Source organism: Protopterus annectens, chromosome 14.part0 (assembly GCF_019279795.1).
Source record: "Protopterus annectens isolate FY-2018-M chromosome 14.part0, PAN1.0, whole genome shotgun sequence".
NCBI classification, from domain to species: domain Eukaryota; kingdom Metazoa; phylum Chordata; order Ceratodontiformes; family Protopteridae; genus Protopterus; species Protopterus annectens.
The window spans coordinates 931,547,051-931,567,380 of record NC_056748.1 but is presented as its reverse complement, the minus strand read 5'-3'; the positions used below and the strand labels follow the sequence as shown (position 1 = coordinate 931,567,380).

The window sequence follows — 20,330 nt, the reverse complement described above, 5'->3', positions numbered from 1 at the left end:
AGGCTTTTCTAGTGTGAAAAATAAGAAAATGCTCCACTTTCTAACCCTTTGCTATGATTTATAAAGTGATCTATACAGGTCAGTGCTATGACTTTTAATACGTAATTACAGGTTGACAGTTATGAGGGGTTTCTCTGCCTTCATGTGATAGACTGTTAATTATTCAATATCAGTGGGGGCTAAGAGGATTTATTGACGGTATTCTGAGAGTAAACATATATTGCCAATCTTAATGGTTTTTGATGGCACTGAAAAATGCATATTTATATATTTACTCAAAACTCTAGGGGAAGGAGCAGCATGCATGTGCTACCATGATCACCAGGCTCGTGATGCTGCTACTGCAGCAAGTCAAGGCAGCATCCTTCCCCCAGGATGGGTGAGCTGGCAATATTATACTGGACAGTTCCTACAAGCACCAGAGCCAGTACTCGAACTCGGGTCACTTACATAGTAGTAAGGTCATCATTCCTCTGTGCTACAAAGCTGGCTTCCTCCTTGCCATCTTGACCAAAAGAGGTAGATAGACAATGGTATGCCAAAACTATTCATAATAGTAATAAATGAGCAAAATATAAAAGAGGAAATGCCATGTGCTCCTTCCCTCAAGCTGACCTATTACATACCATTGGGGTTGGGAGGGTGGCTTAATGGCTAAGGGGTTTGCCTTACAAACAAAAGGTGCAGGGTTTGAGTCTCACAAGGGATAATTGGCTAGGCTTAAAATGGCTCGCAAGGGCAGTTAGCGTAGTACTAAACTATGAACTATGAACTATACCCTGTGGTCATGTGATCATACATATAAACTCTGGTGCTCTCTCAAAGTTAGGTTAGAAAAAAATGGTGTATCAAAAGTCAACTCTCTCGTGGGAACTAGCAGTTTTACATATTACAGATATTAGATCATCCAAGATAAAATTTCATGTGCTCATTACCCTTTGTTTACTAATTAAATTTTATATAACCAAAAACTGATTGGATTGCAGCAAATTATCTTGGAAGGGCTTCAGGAATCTAGCAACAAAATATATATCATCACAAAAATTATTTATAAATGACCCTAATAAACAATCGTATTATCAAAAATGTTTGACCTTATTCAGAGTGATTGAACAATTACACAATTAACTTTGTCTGGTCTTTTGACTGTGTGCTAATTTCTTTTTTTCTCTTTTTAAATCTGATGTGCTCTCTCATTTGGGTTGTTAGGTATACAGACTGGTAATTAAGTGGTTTGGCTCCTTTTCTTTAACATTATTAGTAGCATCGTATGTATGTATAAATGTATATATTTGTGTGTAGGTAACGAGTTATGCTCTGGATGGTTTATATGCCAAATTATGACTTTCATTAATGTATTAATGTCATTAATGTATTTGTACTCTTATAATTTTATGCATTTACTGTTTGTAACCTCCATTGCCAAACAATACAATATTATTGGAGAAAAAAGGTTGCACACGCATGGAAGAGTGCATAGACCATCTGAAGACGGCCATTATGGGGTTGTAGGGTTACTGCGGGGTGTTAGAGATTATGGCGCATCTGGCAGAAGCATCATGCTGCAACAGTGTCCTTAATCTCTTCCCTGGCTCAGGACATGGGTTAGGTTGAGTTAAGTAGAGACTAAGGCTGGTCAGGTACCTGGTAATGAGGAGAGGAGCTGCAGACAGGTGAGGTTCTGCTGCCGGGTGGTAGGTAGGGAAGATATCAAAACAGGCAACATTGATTTAGAAATGTTCATTATAATTAATATTATTATTTCTGCTTGTTTTTTTGTAGCCTGCAACTAGGTAGACCAGTCTCAAAGTAAACATAAAATCTACTGCTCTCAAAATTTGGGAAATACTTTACCAGGTTTAACTACTGCTGGACAAAATTCCTATTTGTAACTGATGGTTATAATCAATTGTCTGCATATGCACTACATGTTGAGGATATGGAAGTGTAAATCTAATTGTATAAAATATCATTAAGTCAGACAGGCAGTGTATGCTACAATTTTGCTACTGATGTACCTTTAGCCTTGTGTGAGTGCAGACAGTGTTTATTCTTTTTTTTAACCAACAGGAATACTAACCATAACATTGTATTTACTTCAACAACTGTTTCACAATTTGTTCAATATTTGCTGTTTAACAATGTTAATTTTCTCATTGTGATTTTTCTTCAGTAATGTTATGCAAGTTCAATAGAGTTTTGATTGTTAAAATGATTATTATTAATCAGCAGTCTCTGTTTTAACAATGTATTATAGTTTACTTATTCTCTGTAATCAAAATAATCTTGTACTGTTAGGCAACTACATTAATATTACTCCATAGTCAGATAGTGTATATAATAATAATAATAATAACAATAATAATTATTATATTACTATTATTATTATTATTCATTTTACTTGATAGTATTTCTGAAATATCCTCCAAATTTCCAATTCTCCATCTCCATCTTTATTAATAATTTGAATACAGTCATCCCAAAAGCTACGTGTATTCAGTATGCTGATGAGTCTATCCTAATCTGCTCTGCTACCTCTCTGACAGATTTACAGAATCTATCCCAAAGCACCTTTAATAAGGTAGAAAACTGGCTCACTCACTGGTGTCTTCTATTAAATCCAAATAAAACAAAGATGTTACTCTTTACCCCCACTAGTAATGTTCCATTGCTATTACTTACCATAAAATCCAACAATGGAACTATAATTTCCCCAGAACCTACTACTAAACTACTAGGTGTATTAATCGACAACAGTCTCAAGTTCAGTGCTTACATCGACCATACCATTAAGACAGTAAATAAGAAACTTGGCTCTTTATATAAGATTAAACAATTCCTTACCCCATCTGCTGAAACCTTGATTGCCCGAACACATTTACTTTCAACCCTGCTATATTCCTCTCCTATTTTTACAAATCTAAGTAAATCTGACCTAAATAAACTCACTAGCTGCTATAATAATACTGCCCGATTTGTCACAGGTTCACCATATAGACAACACCATTGTCTTAACCTTCAAGCTCTAGGCTGGCTAGAACTACCCTGTCAAATTCAGTATAATCAATTAATCGTGGCACACAAAGTTCTCTATCAACCAGAAAACACACCCATACTTAAAAATATCATCACCCCATACAATAACCTAAAAACTCTCCGCTCCTCCAATAGAATGCTAGTTCAAACTGTTAAAACCAACAACTTAGCTGGTGACTATTTACCAACTCTGGAACTTACTTCCTGCTGAAATCACTGCAGTCCCATCTTTAACTCAATTTAAAATATCTCTTAAAAAACACACAAAAATACACTGGCTATGCCCCTGTATAAACCCTGACTAACCCTTTCTCTATTTACTATGGCTCTCTAAAACCTGGCCTCTTGTTGTAACTATCTTTACCATAACTCCGATACTTCAGCTGTTTCAGTTGATAGACTAGTGATTGTACTGCTGAACTATAGGAGAACTTACACAGCTATGTACTACTAAAATTACTGTGTTTGTGCCTAAAAGTATATAATTTCTGAAATCTGCTATATATTCTTTCATATCTGGAATAGTTTTTGTAAGTTTTCTTGCACAAAGTATATAATTGTCAAAGTATGTAACTGTCTTGTACAAAGGTATACAATTGTCAAGTTACTCTGTCTGTATGTATGCATCTGTGGAGCTTTTCTCCCCCTGCCTCCGCTGAAAATGGATCAAAATCCAGTCGGACTCTCCCGCTCAACAAATGTAAAATAAATAAATAAATTAAATAAATTAACTTTTTTGAAACACGGCTTACAATCCTTTGAGGTCTAGAAAAATAAATGTATTAAAATCTGGGAGTTACTATCAAGAACTGTACAATATTACATAATTAAAAAAAACAGATGTAAAACGGCAAAGTGAGGTATTCATCCATTAAATGCTAACTCAGTTGTGAATGTTTAGCTGTAATGCTAAGAACAATAAAAAATCTTACAGTTTAAATGTAAAAATAATTTACTGAAATTAAGTTTTTATACTAAATTCTCACCATAATTCCTTAAAATGAGTTTGCTGTTCATTTTAAGGAGGAAACAAATCAGCATCTCCAAGAAAACTACATAATCAGCAGTGAATATAATTTCCCTCAGATACCAGCATTTCCTGCTTACATTAATCTTACAAACACAAGCCAAAACAAAATATTAAATCTGTTTGCTTTAGTGCTGCTTGTTTGAAGAAACTGTACACAAACCACTCTCACACGGTGAGGGTAGACATCTGGTAAAGGTATGGTATGCAGGGAAAGCTGGTTCCATTAGAGATCTGGTTTGTTTTCATGACATACGTAAGGTGGTATTCATACAAATTTGCTCATTTGGTCATTCATTTTTATTTATAAATCTAACTTTAAGAATTATGTATAAGGAATTCTATTAATTTAAATCTGTGGATGTTAGGAGTTTCATATTCAACCAAGAGTACAAAGAGAATTTATAGACTTGACCATGATAGAGTAAATTGGGGGGGATAGAAATGGTGAGGATGCTTACTAATTGTGTGACAATGAATACTGCTCAGCACATTAATTTACTTACTCAGCACTGTAGACATTATTTGTGATTCATTTTGTAGCAAAAGTGTAAAAAGTCTAATGCCTTCATGATGAAGAAATATATATCTATCTATCTATATATATATATATATATATATATATATATATACATATATATAAATAACATTAAACAAAGTACTTCCATTCAGCCACCACACTGTGTTACTCTCTTCTAAGCTCAGAACCTTTCTGAATGTTATTTGAATATAGATCTTTACTTAATAGTACTTACCTGAAGATTGGACTTCTGCTTAATGAGTCCTTACGTAATATAATGCTATAAGTAAATCATGAATCAAGTTGTTCTGTCCACTCTTCGATTAGCTAACTAGACATTATGACCCCTGTCATAGCACTAGACCAATAAAAATTTACAGGAAGAGTAGGTGTGTTAATATTAACAGGCACTGCTGTAATGACCTGCTTACTGACCCACTCCCAAGCTACAACTCAGGGTCCTGTAACCCCTTCTAACAAACCTCACCACCACTCACTCTCTCCTAAACCAAATTAAACCTTGTAGGTATAATAACTTAATTATACTATGTGCCTTCAGATATAATTGAAACCCTGTACTCATTCCTGCCACTTGCACAGGGTTTACAAATCAAAACATACTAGGGATAATTCTAACCGCTGCCACATTGAACTCTACCTCATGATTTTTACATAATACTTGTTAACCAGGTCAACAGGAACACTGAAGAAGGTCCTAGGTAATCACTTTACCAAAGACTGTTTCCTAACCAATGCAATGCATAGCTTTTGTCACGCAAACATATTTTCTCCATTCATTAGAGGCAACAACATCATTTAACAATTCCATTTTTTTTCAAAATGCACCAGCTTCCCTAGTAGAAATATCACATTCTGTTTCTTCCCTAAACATAACCAGTCACTTCTCTTAAACAAATTGACAGATATGACTGGTTCAGAAAGATCTGCCAAACAGATGCCAGTACAGTATTACACAGCTTCTTACACTTCTGCTATTAGACAAGCACTTCCCACTAAACACCACTCAAACCAAACATTTTATATTTTCTTGGCTTAAAGCCACTGTTAAAAAAGAGATACTAACTAATGCAAGAGAAGTAATAACCTACAAGTCTGGCGACACTAATTCAAAGTCATTTTTTACTTTTTTCACCCACATACCCTTTAATGCTGACACATGCCCTAGCCCTAAGAACTTATTTATTCCCTTCCTTAGCAGTGATAAAATCCCAACATAAACCTTACAATAAGTGGCCCACCCCTCTTCAGAGGAAATATGACTTTTCCAGCCTTTCAGGGAGGGAGTCATGAGATGTGCGTTATAGACGTGGCCTGGAAATTCTAACTACTATAGAGTGTACATGTGATTTTCTGGTTAAAATAGAAGATTAAGGTTATGAACATTAATGAGCTACTTCTTGCAGTAAAGGGTTTGATTCTCTCTTGCGGTAAAGGGTTTGATTCCCTCAGCCCCCATTTCCCTACTGTGTGATCTTGAGCAAGTAATTTAACCAGACAGTGTGTTGAGTCAATTGGGAATTTGGACTGAGCTCCTTACTGGTCTCCTGGACTGCAATCCTAGTAACTACTTATGAACTTATTTGTATATCAGTAAGTGCAGTGACGTGCCTACTTAACCCTTTTCAGTCAGTGATCAAAAGGTATCTTACACATGCACAAAACACTTTGTGGTCTCCACCAGGAAGCACCAAGTTATGATTTGAACCCCCAACCTGCTAACCCAGGATGGCCAAGCTGACGCTTACCACTCACTTACACTTGCTCCCCCCATGCATCTCCTGAAGTACTCACTCCACTGTGTATGTTCTGTAGTTTTTGTCTCAGTGTTAGTCTGATCACGTCATGTTACACCTTAATTTATTGTTCATTATTATTTTTATTGTTTCTGCAATAATCATATAGTATATAGTTGTACAACAACATAATTTACTCACTTAGAAATCTCCTCAGACACATTCTCAGCATCAGGAGGTAAACTATCGAATTCCATCACCTAGTGCACAACTCAGTCAGAATTCAAATGACCTTTGAAAATCAACCAAGTCAATCAGACAAAATATATCTGTACAAATAAGAACACATCCCATACAAACCTCTAGTAAGTAAAACCATCTCTTAAGCACAAAGCAAGCCCCAAGACCCCACCAAATTAGTGAGATACACGAATTAACACAATCATATTCTTAATTAGGGAAACAGCTGCTATTTTATTACTTAAAGCAAGTTCGATCTAAACTAATAAGCTGTGTTCCCATATAGTGTTATTATATCAGTGTAATACATGTATGTATAATGTGACAGATTCTAATGGTACAAATTTCAATTCAGAAATGCATTATTGTTTTATATGCCTGCATACCTTAAGTAAAATGCATGAGTAGAAGTTTACTATATTTCTACAAACATGAATGATATTTGTTTAGCTGAAAATGGACTGTTGATGCCCATCTACCTGTTAATAAAGTAAAATAAATAAAATAGCACTGGTACTCAAAATCCAGTGGTGGGTGTCCAACCTGTCATCTAATTGTAGACTGCAGATAACCAGTGCAGCATAATGTGTCTGTACTATGGCTGTGCCACACATGACAACTTTGGTATGTGTCCAGCATCTTTATTTTTTTGGTAAAGCATTGTCCTAGGATGGGTAAAACAAGGAATGAAGTTGATGTTTGTCTGAGGGTTGGACTATGACTGGCCCAGGTTTCCATATTTGCCTAATTTTCTCTAGAAGGTGTGAACCATAGTTTCACCATGATCACTGCATTCTTCATAGGAGGGGACACAGGTTGAAGTGTCAGTGGCAATGGATGTGTTTAAGCGATAAGTCTGAGTTGGAGGAACATTATGTCACATACCACGTGGAAATCACTTTAAGAAGGCAGCTTACCTAGAGAGATCTCCAAGGCATCTAACCATCCAGCTTCACTCTTGCTCGTGTGAAAAGGTTGTGCAGTCCAGCCTTTCTGACAACTAGGAGAGCTCTATCAGCTTTATGATGTGACTCTATTGTTAGTTTCATCTCCAACAATGTTGCTGCCATCAGATCTGCCCTGGCATCTTTTGACCCCTTGGGTATTGCTATAATGTCAACTTGCATTACTCTTACATCTTGGAAAGTGTTTAAAATTCTTCATTATGATGAGTTCATTACTGTGGTTTTAGGTCAGTGACCAACAACCTATGGGTTGAATCCAGTTTGTATGTGACTAGTTATATCCATTCTTAATGTCATAGTTTCACTGATTTATCAGATATTGGGTATGTCCTTGAGACTTGGGGTCTTTTTGTCAGCCTTGAAAGAAGCTGTGGTTATCCCTATACTCAAGAAATCAGCATTAGATGTCAATACAACTGATAATTGTTGCCCAAAAGCTCTAACTTTCCATTTTTAGATGTGGTTATTGAGAAGGCTGTTGTTAAACAACTTCAGACCCATCTTATAGACATTGGGCTCATCGACCCTTTCAGTCCTGTTGTCACACACATCACATTACAGAAACCATTGTCATATATGTAGTAGATGATCTGCTGATGGCCAGAGACCAGCATTTCTCTTGAGTTTTGGACCCACTGAATAACTCAGCAGCATTTGATACTGTTGAACATTGCATTGAGATTGAGTACTTAAAGACTTACTGTGGTCTCTGCTCTATGGTTATAATGTACAGTGTGGTATCTGTGGGGCTGGCATGAACAACCCTATTCCTATTGCACATTTTTATATGAAAAGGTGATTTTTTTACATTGTAAATGGAAAATCACATTTTGGGATGAAATTGTGCAACAATGATATCCTAGTTCACAAAGGGTATTTCTAAGATGAGTGTTCTGAAAGTCTGGTCCAGATATATTCTGTTTATATTCATACCTTTCCAAGGAAGCTCTATGCTTCTACATATCACAATATCTTTGTTCATTAACTGCCACTCTATGAACATAACTTTAGTTTGTAGAATCAAGGCCCTTCAGAGAACGCAGCAAGCACAGTGAAACTCAAGCTTAACTCTCGTTATTAGAACATGCTACTTAACTTTCTCAGCGTTTACTTGGCAGACCCTTGAATTCATTATACAAATGAGCTTAATAACATGCAGTCTGTCATCAGAAATTAAATATTAATTACTCAGAACTACTATACTGTAGTGCACGGAGCACTATTATTGTGCTCTGAAACTGGGGAAAATACAGGCTTGTTATGCACCTTTCTGCCTTCAGAAAGGTGCTTATCAAGCTTTTGTTATACACCTCTCACTGCTGTTAAGCACTCTTGCTAGAGCATTAAAAGTGGTCAGTGGACATTGCAGAAGAACAGGGGGAAGCTAAACTGTCAAATTATTTGTTCTGAGTCTTAGTCATTTCGTTGAAAAAAAATGTGAAATTTGGAATGAAGTGTTAATCTGACAGTTTCCTGCTTCCTGCTGTTCTGTGATGGTTGCTTTCTATGTAATAGAGATAAATGTGTTATAACTTTCTGAGCTGTAAAACATTTACTGCTACAACACTTTTTTTCTTTCTGACTTCAGTAATGTTTAAGAACTGGTAAAACTCCATAGACTACAAAGAATCACGATCAGGTCTTTGAGATCATAACCCGAGACATTATGTATTCCCAACATGCTGTCAAGATTCATCTCTCAAGTTTCACTTACCAGGCAAATTTCTTAACATCCATGTCTGGGACACATAGCATTATTGTTATGACTGGAGACTCAGTTATAATCCTCCCTGTTACCCTCCAAGATTCTCCAGTACATCTACAGAACACATGCTAAAATTATTTCATAAGGACAACTTTCTTATATACAAGTGTAAATATGGACTACCATTGCCTTAACACTGTCTCACTATTTCAGAAGTCTGTTTAAGTTGTTGCCTTTTACTTAGAGTTGGGTGCGTAGTGCTATAAAAACACAAATTCTAATAACTTGCATATGTGGGTGGAATTAGTCTGTACTGCTTCATACTCTAGCATTTTTTCTTTGTTGTTTGTTATTTCCATTATGATAAGAAAAACTTACACATTATATACTTCTTTGTAACTACGTGGCATGCAAATATAAAATAATTGACAGAACAGATTTTGTTTTGTGAAATACTCCAGCAACCTGAATGTTACTGATCTTTCAGGCTATTCTGTACAAACTGTGTCAAGTGTTACACCATACTGTATATTACAAATAACATAGGCTGTATTATTGTTTTTAATAGCTTACAAAACATTATGTTTAACAAAAGTACCTGCTATAGCACTACTCTTCACTATTCTATATATTTAATATTTGCTACAAGGGAATGTTTTTCCAAGTTTGAATTTGGCCTTTTTAAGTGACTTCTCTTTTTTTTGTCATGATTTATGCATTTTAGCTGATTAGTATTTTTATTACTAAACAAGCAAAAGGGGATACAATGACTGTACAGCTGCAGAGCATTCAACAAACTAATTTTGTTGTCATAACTAATCTTGAATTAAACTTCTGATCAAGTGCCTTTGTGCCAGGAAACTCTTTCATAGCCATTATTTTTGATCTATTCTAGTTTTCCTTGTCTGACTCGGAAGGTAATTGGCACTTTAATGTAATCAATTCCTTTTTGCATTATGATTCTACATCTGTTTACCAAGAACTTAAATGTCTTAATGTTCTTCATTTTGTGTAGTTTTAGCAGTGCATAAGTAATTAATTAGTGGCTTAGAGAGCAAATTACTCATTGTTTCATACACATACAACAGACATTGAGGATAATTTCTATTTTTTTTTAATGTTTTGCTTGTGCTCACTTTCAAAACATTTGATAAAAACAGAGGGAAGTATATCTAAAACAGCATCCTCACAAGAAAATGGATGTGATGGTTTTAGAGTGTTTGGTAAGCATATGCTGTTAGCATGTTAGCAAGCAAGTAAAGCTTTTGAGGAGGAATGTATGTACCTAAACAAGGTCAAGATGTGTGTTTCATCACATACTGCACATTGTTACTTTGTAACGAACACAGTACAGAGATATATGGAGGCTGATACCACTGAGCATTAACAGAGGGAGGTGACAATGTGTGGGTGGGTGGGGCTTCTTATGCTGCAAGCATCATGTGATAAGTGACAAATCTTGAGATAGTGATAATCAGAAGGAAACTAATGACAAGTATGTAACTTTCAGTGGAAGAACTTATCATGTTATTTTATTTTCATTTGCATATTTTATATAATAATAATAAAAGTCTCATGCAAATTGCTACTATAATAATGTATTGACATCTGCACCAACTACCCCTTTCCCATTCTGCACATGGGATTGGGGTGTTATATCAATATTGATCATTAGTGCTAGCCAATATTCACACCATCAGGTGGTTAGTAGTGCCACATATCTGATGCAATTTCCTTTTGATTTGTTTGTATATCTTGACTAGAGTATTACATTTTATAGATATAAAATATTTTAGGCACTAGTCTTCCAAGTACTTTTTTTTGGGAGGGTGGGGTGGGGGTTGAGAGCTCTAACAGTTGTGGAGATAATATTTGGAGAATTATTAGATATTCTTATGGCTGATGACAAACTATATATGTGTCTTAAAAGGTATAAATTAGAAATAGACTTTCTGCCATAAACAATAATAAAATGCGACTATTTTCCCACATTAATATAAGTTCTTGCTCATATGCTTCCTCTGAGTCTGATCACCATGTGAGGGTGAAGACAAGAGTTAAGCCGTCCTTTAGAACTGCTGTCGTATGGTAGTGGATGACTTCACTGATTTGGTTATGATGTATGTTGCTGAGTAGGCAGAGCATGTGCCCTTAGACCATGATTCTTTAATTCTGTTAAAACAAAGCAGATGTGATTTAATATGGAAAAGTAGGCAGCTAGAATACCAACTGGGGATTTTGTTTACTGCTAGAGGATTGAAAGTGATCAAGTGAGCATCTTGACAATAGATTAACATGATTTGGTTTTGCTTATAGTCATCAGATTTATATGATTTCCTATAGTGCTCTGAGTTTGAGATACACTAAATCTATGTGCACAGCTGCTAGTCCTTGTCTAGTCTTCTGAGTTATCTGCCATACATCAGAGACTACAATCAGAGGTCATACTGAGACAACAGGAAGGCTGTGTGCCCAGGAATAGAGATCATCTGTGGAGCATCCCCATCAAAGGTAGTCATTAAATTAATTTACTAAGATCACAGAGGTGAATTGTGCAATTCACTTTACGTTGGTATATGGAAAGACCTTTTTCCTTCTGCAGTGCTGATCACATTTCTCATCATTTTTCCTGAGAAAGAAAAAAAGCATCTGCTTACTGATTAACATTCCAAATCCTGACTAGTCATTTGGCTAGCAGAGTCTGCTTCTTGTGGTAGTGTCCATTGTTATGGACTGGGCTGGTATTCAGTAACATTTTCTTTACTGGAATAGAAGGTGGAGTAGATCAAAAGAATGTATCACTAGATTAAATAAGATGAGATGCATTGTGATCAAATCAAAATCATACTCAGAGTTTGGAAAACTAAACTAACAAGTAAGTTTTTTGGTTACAAAGTCAACATGTACTGAATGCAGAAGGTGTGAGTACAAAGTGAGGGAAGATATTTATTCTACTGCATGGGGATCAGGAGAGACTGGGTGCAAGATCACTTTGAAAAACATAATTTTTATTAAACAAGGTTACTAAGAGTGGATGAAGTGCATGGGAGCCCACTGGAATAAACCATTACTTATTTGTAGCTTATCCTAAGAAGTATTGCAAATGGACTGGAAGTGAGCCCCAGATTACTGCACTGTTGTTTAAGAAGAAGAATTCTACAAAGTAAATTTAGTAAATAATGAAGAAAATAAAAAGAAATACACCTGCTGAGATTAATAAACCGCTAGAAATAAAAACGAAAATGTGTAACAGCAAACACCAGCGGAATATATAAGCATGCTAGTTCATTCATTTTCTGTAGAAGGTCTGATGAAGCGGATGTGAAAGTGCTTACCTTTTTAATTTTATGAGCAAATAACCAGTTTTTTATAACTCCTGGCAGTGTTTTATTCTGCTGGTGTTTGCTGTTACACATTTAGTAAATGGTACAACCTTATACCAAGGCTTCCATTTCTGAACTGTGAGATAGTGCTGCTGGTGGCATCGTTATCACTTTATACTGAGTGGAACACTGCTATAGTCACATCTGAAAACACATATTTTATATCTGAGTGTATATATTAAGGAGATTATGATTAACAAAGCTTCTTATCCATTTCATAAATTATAACGCACTCTGAAGCAGGTCATTTGAGAATTTGGTTTCAGCCTCTTTCTGCTTTTTATAAGTAATCGCAGATAAAAACAGAAGTGAACACAACTTTGATACCCATAATTTACTAAATATTCTGAGTAATATTTGCATAAATTAAACGTGATTAATTAAAATAATACTTGTTTGAACTTATTCAACAGTAACAGTTTATTTTAATGAAATTTCCATTCCTTTTTTATTTTTAGAATGCATATCCTAAAGAGGTCAGGTATGACATAGGAATTGAAGGCAAGAATCATACCATTCATCTGAAAAAAAATCAGTAAGTCATGGATTTCGTTTTTTTAACATAAATAATTTGAAAGCTGTGATTTTTGTGCTTGTGTATTGAGTGATTATTTTATTTGTGCCCATTCAGCATAACCATAAAATGAGCAGAGTAAATGTCTAGCTAATTTGTTTTTAGGATGGTGATGGGGATAATGAAGATGACGGTGATGATGATGATGATGATGGGAATGATGTTGGGAATGATGATGGGAATGATGTTGGGAATGATGATGGAGATGATGATGGGAATGATGTTGGGAATGATGATGGGGATGATGATGGGAATGATGTTGGGAATGATGTTGGGATGATGATGGGAATGATGATGGGGATGATGATGGGAAGGAGTGGAGTATGGTTGTTGGGGTAGCAGCTACAAAATTCCTAAAGTTAAGTCAAAATGTTAGAGTGGAACCTTAGAAAATGCTGGTGGGGGTATTATTAGACACACATAGGCTATCAGAAATGTGGAAGCCAGAGCTCTCAACTGTCCCTGATTTTGACACATATTTTAGCTTTGTCCCTCTTAATCCCACCTTAAACTGGTTACATTTGCAGAAAAGGTGGTGAATTACTCTTAATAATTAATGACAATAATTAGAGTTACAGACTTCTTTTACCTCAGAAAATGTATATTAATTCACTTTCTCTTATTTTGTCAGTGTCTTAAGTTAATAGTACTAATATTTTAAAAGTGTTTCTGATTGTCCCTGATAATTTCTGGATTTGTACCTGATTCTGTTGAGATTTGTCCCTGATCATTGAGAGCTATGGTGGAACCTATACCATCATGTAAGTTATACATTATCATAACTAAGACCCAGATAATGGAATCTTAGAGCATAAGGAATATGTTGTTACATCACGGGAAATTGTTTTACGTGGAATGGCTGAATTTTGCTATTTTATTAATCATGCTGATATCAATGAGAGGAAAACATATGTTACTAAGGAATCATTATTTTTATATTATTATTTTATTTAGTTGTTTATATATTCTTTGTTAAGTGAGTATCTGGACTGGTCTAATGTCCTTTAATATTATAAAACATACATTTAAAGCAAGGTATAAAAGCCTTTATGAATTATACAGCAGAAGGAAATTTCAAAATATTTCAGGCACAACCAAGCATGAATAAGTACTAACTGGATTAAGGAGAGAAGAAACAGGCATATTTAGAAGAATAACAGAATGGAGTTATGGGAGTAATGAAGGTTAGCGGAAGTGTGTACTCAAGCCTTGGAATAAGAATAGTTTTTAGCTATTGATTTCTGTGCTTCAGGTGCGAGAAGACTTGTGGCTATTGGCCCATCTCTGAGCTGACCTAGAACTTTAAAGAGAAATGTTGACATAAAATGAAAGTCTAGAGAAGAAATCAGATAGAACTTCTACATACTTGTATCTTTTAGTAAAGAAAATGGTGTTACCATGTATTTCAGTGACATAAATGGGGTAAGTAGTGCTAGGTGAATGGCTGATTCATCAGATCATGGAATTAATTTTGACATTAACAATGAACTTGTTATTGGAAAACCAGTGACATGTACATGTAGATGGAAGCAAGTAACACAAACAATAAACCCACAGCAACCAGTTTATTAGTTTTAGCGCTTTTGTCAGCCTTAAGCCTCAGACTTCATCAGAAACCTGTGAGATATTTAATAAAAGTCATTGCAAGTAGGGGACTGTAGACCAGCACAATTTTTGATGCTCTTAGGAGTAATAGTTTGCTTACATACAGAATTATATTAAGTTTTGAAAGATCATGAGGGCAAGCCCAATTCTTTGTTACATTTTTGAATGTCTAATGCCCTTAAATATGTCGTACTTGGTATGATGATATGGGCTAGTGACATCATAGCTGGCAGGAGTTCTTTAAAGAATGATATATCCTTTGAATATCAAACTGATTTATACAAGATTGTTGTGTTACAAATGTATTAGAACTGTATGGCATTTGAATATCAAACTGATTTGCACAAATGCTTATGTTACAAATGTATTAGAACTGTATGGCATTTGAAAATCAAAATGTGTTTGTAAAGTTGCTAATGTTAAAAAAATGTGTCAACAGTGGGTCCTGCTGGAGAGAGAAGGAACATACATGTGAGACTGTACGTATATATGTTAGCAAAAGGCACTAATAAGGAAGGGTTTAAACAGCTAGCTTACTTTTTACTTTAAGACAAATACTGTTAATTGGACTACCTGTTGGGCCATGGAAGTGCTTATCTCACAGCTCTGAAGAAGACTGGAGTTGGCATGTCTGGAAGAAGCTTAGTAAAAAGAAGGAAAGCCATAGGCACTGCCGTAAACATTATCAAAACTTCAGATATGCATCTTATCACATATATACTAACATCCTGTCTCAAGCTTCAAAGGGAAATAGTGTAAGAACGTAGAGTCAGGTGACCAGATGAGGTCATTCTGCCAGCTATCTTGGAAATTTTATATATTACAAAGAGAAATATCTCAGTATTGAGTATTCTGTCTTGGGCCTGACAACAAGAAGTACCATTCACCACATCATCTGCCTTGCTCTATTAAGTAAGTAGGGAGTAGTAATTCTCATAGATTCAGTCAGGAAAATATAGTGAAGCTTAGTTTAGATATTGTTTTCCTTTATTTGTCTGAGTCTATCCATCAATGTTATTTTCAATATTTGCTGTTATTTGAACTCTGTGGCTTATTGTAAATATATATGCAGTATTTTCATGTTCTTTTATTATTTATTATTAAATATATTTAAAACATCTTTTATTCTGGCTGGTCCTTTTAGAAAGTATTTAACCTTTGAGAGTACTTATATTTATTTGGTGACACTGTGTGAGTCACTTCAGATGGCCTAGATGTCTTGGTCAACTACTACCATTTGTATTAGTATTAATATTACACAGTGTAATTGGACACCCTTTGTTAAAGGCCTTAGAGTAGCTGATTGTGAAGTGTCTGAAGACAGTGATAACTATCTTATACTCTGGGCAGAAGGGGACACAGCAGGTAAATCTGTGCCAGCCATTCCCAGGTGTGTGTGTGTGTGTGTGTGTGTGTGTGTGTGTGTGTGTGTGTGTGTGTGTGTGTGTGAAAAATCATATCTCACAGTGTATGTGTGTGTCAGCTACTTGGAGCAGGGACAGGAAGCACTTGTTTTACAGAGAGGGTACTGGAGGATTTGTCTTGGATACTCAACTGAGGACTTAACCCTATAGCTGTGCTGGGGGAGCCTAATTGAAACCCTGGAGGGAGACAGATATAAAGAAATTCAGACCCCGGGCTGACTGTGTTCCCTGTGTGCTCTTAAAGGAAATTGTGGAAATACTGAGTGTATCCATTTGTATTCCAATTGAATGCTCCTCTCCAGTGTCAGTGGTGAGGATTTAGACTCCTTGATTAGTGGCCCAGTAAGGGGTTGTCACACCTGACAGAGCCCTGCAGCTGTGGTAAAACCTTGTCATATAGTCTTTGTTTTAATTTCTTGACTTTATGCCTGTACGTTTTTTTTATTTCTCTTTTTCATTTGATTTATATAGATTACTTGTAAAAAGAATGGTGCTGCGGTAGCATTGTCGCCTCACAGTTAGACGTTGCCCGTTCGATTCTCAGTTAGAGCGTCTTCTGTGTAGTGACATGCATGAATGGGCATTCCTTCATTGAAGGTTGTGCGTTAGGCCTGGCAAGCCAGTACGTAAAAATTTACTGCTAATCATTAGCGGACCGGAGTTCCGCTGTGGCGACCCCTAACCGGGAAAAGCCGAAAGACACAAACAAACTTGTAAAAAGAATGAAAACAACGCACAGATAAAGTGTTTGTTTCTGCACTTAACACATCTGACAGAGAAATGTTTTGAAAATACAAAATTTCACTTCCACGTTTGACATCTGCTCTCTGCAGAGTAACAAATACTTGCCAAATAAGATGCATGCACATTTCTGCTTTGTAAATATCAGACCTCATTGGCTTTGTGGTACAAAGAGCTGAAGCTATGACTATGACTCAGACAACTCAGGAAAGCCCACATTTGATTAGTGACCCCATTTACTGAGATGTCAGCTGGGAAGTTGGGAATAGGGACTGAGGTGTATTCTCACCATCTCTCCTAATCTGCGGGAAGGCAGGGTCTCCATCCATAAGCTGAAAATTCTCTAAAGAGACTGAAGATTGTAGTGCAGAGACACATTATGCAATACACATTAGGTTTAGGAAAATGGGTAGAACATAACAAAAAGCACTATACAGCTATTAAGATGGTGTTGTTTTAGGATGGCCACATCTCTTCTCTATCCACAGCCCACTTGCAAAATAATTCTCACTTGTGAGGTCCTGGTCTGTGATGGACAACCTGGACAGGTGTCTGGGAGCTCAGAGTGGAAAACTGAGGAGGGGCTTTAGGACATGTCTGACTGCAGACAGCTGTAAAAAGGGCAAAAAAAAACAAAACAAAAAAAACCATACTGATCCGCAGATTAAGTCTGACAATCTGTGATACTTTTTGTGAGTTTGTCATGTACTAAATTTAACAGTGGCTTCTCATTTCTGTGGAAATATTTTCACTATTCTTTGGAGAAAATGGGTAATGTGTAATTATTCCCCATGGATAGTGAAGTATTATATGCATGTTTTTACTATTTTATTCTTTAGCTGCTTAAACCAAGTAACCCTGTATATGCCATGTCTAGCCTTTTCTGCTGTCCTTAAATCCCAGTATCTAAATATAGTATGAAGAAGGCTTTGTGTTTGGATTCCAACTGCTATGCTATGCATTGAATTGAGTGGTTGTATTATTTATTGATGTATTTATAGATTTATAGATTTTGAATTTTTAACTGAGGTAGAGCATTGATCATAAATTTTCAGTCTCAACTTGGAGAAAAAGAAAAACAGAAAAATGTTTAGTGCATTTGACAAGCATACAATTACTGAGAGGGAAGATACAGTGTCAAGCATACGTATTAGCACTGCATGCCACAACATGAAGTGAAGGAGATGAGTAGTGCTGTTCTTGACATTACACCCTGCACTTAGGAACAGAGTGTGACCTTATCATTCTCATCATCTGTACAGAGCTAAATCACTGTGACGTTTCTACTACGTACGTAGTTAGTAGATAGGACATAGTAAGTAATAATTATATGCATCTTGCCCTCTGTACCAGAATCATGTCACGTTTCTTTGAACCAGACATTGCAACCATACTGTCCCTTTCTGAGATTGATCTACCTGTTTAAAGCTGAAACAAATTCTCATGTATATAGTTTCATTTGATGCTTAGCTGGTAAAGCCCAGTATTGATACCGGAGGCATTTTAAAGGGGCAACTTACTGGCAGAAGCTGAAGATGGCTTCTAGGAATACTACTGCTTAAAAGGGTTGAGCGGCAAACCATTTGATCAGTAAGATAGGAAATTAGGCTTTGAGGAGGAAACAGAAACAAAGTGGATAGAAGAAGTCTGCTGTTATGGGGTAGAGACTACAGAGGCGGGGAAGTGAGGGTGACAAGGTGACCAACAATAGGTTGATGGTGAAAAAAGAGAAGAACTATAGTCATGGGAATATGTCAATCTTCTAGCATCTGACCTCTTAACTGTCCCTGTTTTGGAAGAATGTTCCTGTTTTCAAGCCTGATTTAGCCCTGCACATGATATACCCATTTGTGGAGATATATACCTCTTTTCAGGCTTAATTTATCCCAAGAGAATTTTCTGATACCCTCCTCATCACCCACCATATTTTTAGCTGTCTAGTACACAATACTACATGGCCAACATAGTAGCGTCACAATAATTTAACGAAAGTGTACACACATCTTACGTCTCCCTTCTTTCAGAAGCAAAAATAAATGACATGGTGTAATAGAATTCTGCAATACACCTCATTAAAGTCTACAGATTTTACACTATATTTTTGATAATATGCTCATATCTTTCTATAATTTTTGTTACTTTATTTTTTTAAAGTATTTCTGATAGTATCCCACATTCCTGCTGGAAGCAGGAAGAGTTTTGTGGTATTTGGTATTCACTACCGAAAAGGCAGCAGTGCACATTTAGCATGACAAAGTGGTTATAGAAAAAGGAGTTATCTAAGTGGGTGAAAAACAGACACACATATATTATTCTCATACATTAGGGGAATATAGTATAAATTCACTGGGCATTGTACTACCAAAAGGGGAAGAGGTTAAATTCAACAGCTCAGGTGTATGAGTTCTTCACATTTCTGAAGATGCTACTGAAATTGATGAAAGCTGGACTATTTCCAGAGATATCATATCTCGTAGATATAAAGTGAAATGTCTTCTACCAGATGTAATGGTAATGACTAACATTATATTGAAAAGACTGCTAAGACTATCAGACTCCTTTTCATTCTTATGTCTTCAGTAAGAGTTTGGCTTGTATGGGTTGTTATACTATAAAACAATACCTTAATAGTCAAGTGGTAGTAAATCATCTTGGCATGAAAGTTCAGGTATGTATCGGAAGGCAGAAAATGAAAGAAGTATGTGGATGAAAGATGAGTACCTCATGGTCAAACTGTACCAATTCTTCACTTTGCAAGCAAGAATGGGCAAATGTATCCAATGAATCCTGGTAAAACTATCTAGGATAGCTAAAAACAAATAAATAACATAGCTGATTGACCAAGATTGTTTTCAAACAGCCACCTGTAACTGTATTGGATCAACAGCGCTCAGTGATACCTGAGACATAGGAAAGTATATGGCAGTGGAAAGGGACAGGTTTATTCAGGTGGACTTTATAGATCAAAGGTCTTTTTCTGCTAGTATCATAATATGTTCATATGCATGATATCTGCCTGTCTGTCACTTGCTCATAAATAAATAAAATGTTTGGTATTGCTTAAAACTCAAAGAATAACATTTTTGTTTTTAGTGTTAATAAGTGCATTTGTTAATATTAGTAATGATTTGAATTACTAAATCACTGTGTTAAGAAAAGCTAGAACACCAGGAAGCAAAGTATGTATTTAGATTATTTCAGGAGAGCTCCAACAGTTAATGCTAAGTAGCAAAATGTTAGGTTTGTTTATTAGTGGTAGCAACAGATTTTTGCTGTAATTTTTTATGCGACTGTTTTTTTTAATTTATTTTATTCATGTTAACACACGTAATAAATTATGCTGCCTGCTGTTCATA

At 35.8% G+C, this 20,330-nt stretch overlaps 1 protein-coding gene across 2 annotated transcripts in view; it reads left to right on the top strand.

Moving 5' to 3' along the window:
• Positions 1-20,330, top strand: part of LOC122789351 (disintegrin and metalloproteinase domain-containing protein 8-like) — a 688,349-nt gene that overhangs the window by 133,904 nt on the left and 534,115 nt on the right. For both annotated transcript variants that reach the window (XM_044056732.1, XM_044056731.1), the window contains exon 3: positions 13,089-13,165. In XM_044056732.1, coding sequence (XP_043912667.1) covers positions 13,089-13,165 — 77 coding nt within the window. The remainder of the gene's footprint in view (positions 1-13,088; positions 13,166-20,330) is intronic.